Source organism: Rhagoletis pomonella, unplaced genomic scaffold, assembly GCF_013731165.1.
Source record: "Rhagoletis pomonella isolate Grant_MI unplaced genomic scaffold, Rhpom_1.0 Rhpom_scaffold_00002, whole genome shotgun sequence".
In the NCBI taxonomy this organism is placed as follows: domain Eukaryota; kingdom Metazoa; phylum Arthropoda; class Insecta; order Diptera; family Tephritidae; genus Rhagoletis; species Rhagoletis pomonella.
In genome coordinates, this window is record NW_023458556.1 from 23,740,688 (window position 1) to 23,744,742 (window position 4,055).

Sequence of the window (4,055 nt, forward strand, 5' to 3'; positions counted from 1 at the left end):
TTTTTTTCAAACTCCACCATGTTGTTGCTATGGTTACTGGTAACCAATGTGTAAAATAATTTTTTTCTACCGCGGTTTTTTGTCAGGTTAAATGAGTTTAAAAATGCAAATTTCAGCCCTTTTTCGTAGTCACAAGTTTTCTTAAAATTCTTATCTCATGTCACACTTATGATAGAGAATCAAAAATTGCTGACCTATTAGAACTTTTTCCGTGCTTTTTGGTAAAAACTATAATTTTTTGCTAAAATGTTTTCTTTACAAAAAAATACATGTTTTTTTTACAAAAAAAAATAAATTTTTCCTTTTTTTTCACAAACAGCTTATTTCGATAGCTTACTTTCTAAGCTTTCCAACGATATATAATTTGTATTGGGCGTGGCAAAGGGACTACAAGTTTTTCCTAAATTTCTTGTTTTGTTGTTGAAGCAGTTGATAGCAAATTTAATATCTTTTACTAATACAAATCCTTTACTTGATCGAAATGATGCCATAAATTTATTTTCCTGGTCCACTTGGCGAATTTTGCCCCATATATGTTTTTGTATGTATATTCATATCTACACATAAATCTTAGTCCTCGATTACTTTTTAATTTAGCACCTTATACGGGTTCAAGATGCCATTGGGATCCAAAAGTTTTTTCATCTCACGCATCTTGGCAATGGCAGCTGGACTTTTACTGTATTTCAGATAGTTCTTTTTTTAGAAAACCAATGCCATGCTCAGCGCTAATACTACCCTTAACCTGCGCTGTATACTCGTAGACGAAGGGTTCAATGCATTTATAGATTTCTTGTGTAAACTCTGGACAACAGATATTCAGATGCAAATTGGAATCGCCTGTAAATAGACGCACTGTTCGATATTAAGTCCAAAACTTCCAACTTCTAAAGTCTCACCCAAATGTCCATAACCGCAAACGCGTGTCGCCAAACCACCTACGCGTTCTTTCATCACATCAACAATATGATAAAACTCACGCAATGGCAAAGAGATGTCATATTTGAAACAGAAGCCATCTTCTACAAGCGCAACCGGCACCAGTTCACGTAACTTCCAGATCTCTTGCATTTTACCCACCTCCGCTGTTATAGTGCCATCAATAATGTGTCCTTTCTCCATGCCATTTTCAAGAAAGCGATTAAATTTTTCCATATCATGTTCAGCATTGCTGCCGGAAGTCTCAATTAGCATGTAAAATGGATAGCCTTCGATTGGTGAACTGGATGGGTAAGAGAAAAAAATAAGTTTTTTTTTTGAATGATCTTTGGCAGTAGTTTTATTTTACTTGAGTTTGAAGTGGTTTACACTGGCATCTAAGGAAGCGGCGTCGATCATTTCGCAGGAGGAAAGGATTTCACCCAAAAATTGCCTGGAGTGGCGGAAAGTTTTGAGAACATCATCGAAGGAGGGCACACCTGAAAATTAAAGAAGTGGAAAAGTGTATAAACATACTTACATATGTTTGTATATATTTTAGCAAATTTTGGCTAATTGTCCCTTTGTATAAAAAATTTTATGAAAATATTAATTGAGTGACTGTTTGACATTTGGAATTAATGACCTCTGCTTGAAAGTAAACGGTCACCTCTCCGAACTTTCTCCTCTCCTTCACTCCACATAGCCTAACTCTCTCTCCGACGAAATCAGGCTTCAACTAGATAATCACGTCGATGGCACACCAATTGTGATGATGAACACCCCGAGCAATGACGCTGTCCATACCTACACAGAATAACCGTTGGATCCGACGCCTTACAGATAAGCTATCGACGGCAATCATAGAAAGTCCGTACCCACCTTCTGCGACTCTCGCCCCATGAATGCCGTGATAGGAACCCAATCTCTACTTATTGCAGACAACGGAGCTTCAGCTGTCACGTGCGAACCGCCGTTACTCTTACCCAGTGGCGGTCTGAATACTGTAGCCTATCTACCTATACGGACTGGACTCCGATAAACCCAATGAGTGTCAAGCATGTGGAGACTCCCCCACGACACCAACCACCTCTTTTCTGAACGTTTCCCGACAACGATTGATGGACAAACCAACCGACGTAGGCGGAGCTTGGTACTGTTGCTACAACAATAACAAGAGCAGATTTTTGCGTATTCATGCTAAATCCCTCACTGCCACACCACTTTCACACCAAAAGCAGGGCTGTACTCATAAGTTCGGAATCCGTAATTATCCCTTTGATAGAAGTGTTTTTTCATGGAGTTAGATCCGCCAAAACTTCTCACTCTAGGGAATCTATAACCTGCCTAAAGTAAGTCCCAATCCATTTAAAGGCTCTTCCTATAGAATTTTATGTTGACGGAAGGCCACGAGCAGAGTTTCAAGCGGTTCATATTTGTGAGGGGGGGGTTTATTACAGAGTGAAGTTAACTCTCGATTTTTTTTACGCACCGATAATCTATATACAAACATAAAAATATGTAAGACTAACCTCCTATTGTTCACCAGCAAGCTCTGTCATTTTATTATCTAACCCTCCAAATATATAATCGCTTACCCAAAAACGCTACATGCTGTGCTTGTGGTTGCGGCGCACACAACATAGAGACTTTGGTCACCACGCCCAGTGTGCCTTCAGAACCAATAAAGAGATGCTTCAAATGATAGCCTGTATTGTCCTTTTTGAAGTCAGACATGAGATCGAGTATCTCGCCACTAGCTAGAACCTGAGATTGAACTCATTACGAATTTCACAAACTTTTTTTAATCAATATCTAAATACTTACCGCTTCCACTCCCAATACGATGCCATGCAGATTACCATAACGCAATACACGCAATCCCCCAGCATTTGTAGATACATTACCGCCAATGTGACAGCTTGACTTGGCGCCTAAATCGAGCGGCACTACTAATCCCAATTCTCTCGCTTTCAAATCCAAATTCTCCAGTATGCAACCGGCTTCACACGCCGCTATACCAGTGATCTCATCGATGTGTAGAATCTTGTCGAGTCGCGCCAAAGAAATCACAATTTCATCACAAACCGGCACCGAACCACCTACCAAGCCAGTGTTACCGCCCTGCGGACAAACCGCCAATTTCCGTTCATTGCAGTACTTCAGTATGGCGGATACCTCCTGAGTGGAGCTGGGTCGCAGCACAAGTTGACTATCACCTACATATGTATGTATGTACGTATTTATATTTAAGCGGAATTTTTTTTTACTAAGTCTGGCATTGAGAGCTTCAATACCCTCAGCGCCGAACAACTCACCCCGCACACTTCGCAAAAAATCGACATTGTAACCCTGCAAGTCTTCTTGAACCATATGATTCTTGCCAACAATTGATTCGAAGAAAGCCACATCCTTGCTTTCTAAATTGGCATAATTACCGCGCTTCACATTGTGTCGCACCTGAAGTAGGAGAATTTAAAAAGGATTTTTTTTTTGAATTTTTTTTTTTTGAATTCTTCTAGCAGCATGAAGGCATAGCGACGACTGTAAATAAATATGTGAATTAGGGATGTTAATTTTTTGCTTTTTACGATCCCTGGATTTTCGGGAAGTGGCGTTTTTATTTTTTCTCTGCGATGTCAGGATTTATTTTCAAGGACCTTAAAATTTCAAAGATATGATTAATTCCAAAAATTATTTAAAAAATTCAATACAATGTGGAATAAAAATATGGGTACCAAATGAAAGAGAAAATTTCTTTAAAATTTAAAAATTTAAAATTTTTTGGATTCCCACGGAAGAACAGGTAATTTTTTAAGCTGATAAAGTTAGAAGGACAAAATACGAGGATGTTATCGAGTTTATATAAGTCCTTAACATATAATTTTCAAGGATACAAATTTAAAAGGACATTTTCAATACTTACCAGTCCTTATACACCAAAATATTTAATCTGATAGAATTCTACAGAACTTCGTCTTTAATTTGATACCCATACTTCTTCTCTAAGCACATATCACTGAATTTTCTAAATAATTTTTAGATTACTGACGTCCGAGTAAAAAAACAAAAACACAATTTTACTATATTTCCCTGCAAAAATCGTTGGACCATGTAGTCTATTTGTGGTATATTGG

General features: G+C 38.2%; 2 protein-coding genes across 4 annotated transcripts in view; both read right to left on the minus strand.

The window, feature by feature from the left end:
* The window catches only part of LOC118733322 (D-2-hydroxyglutarate dehydrogenase, mitochondrial-like), a 468,040-nt gene that overhangs the window by 8,561 nt on the left and 455,424 nt on the right, over positions 1-4,055 (minus strand). The gene's annotated exons all lie outside the window — the stretch shown is intronic.
* The window catches only part of LOC118733323 (D-2-hydroxyglutarate dehydrogenase, mitochondrial-like), an 11,120-nt gene continuing 7,367 nt past the window's right edge, over positions 303-4,055 (minus strand). The window contains 7 exon segments of the mRNA XM_036462681.1: positions 303-693; positions 695-840; positions 900-1,222; positions 1,289-1,418; positions 2,517-2,685; positions 2,746-3,137; positions 3,237-3,378. Coding sequence (XP_036318574.1) covers positions 589-693; positions 695-840; positions 900-1,222; positions 1,289-1,418; positions 2,517-2,685; positions 2,746-3,137; positions 3,237-3,378 — 1,407 coding nt within the window. The 3' untranslated portion in view covers positions 303-588.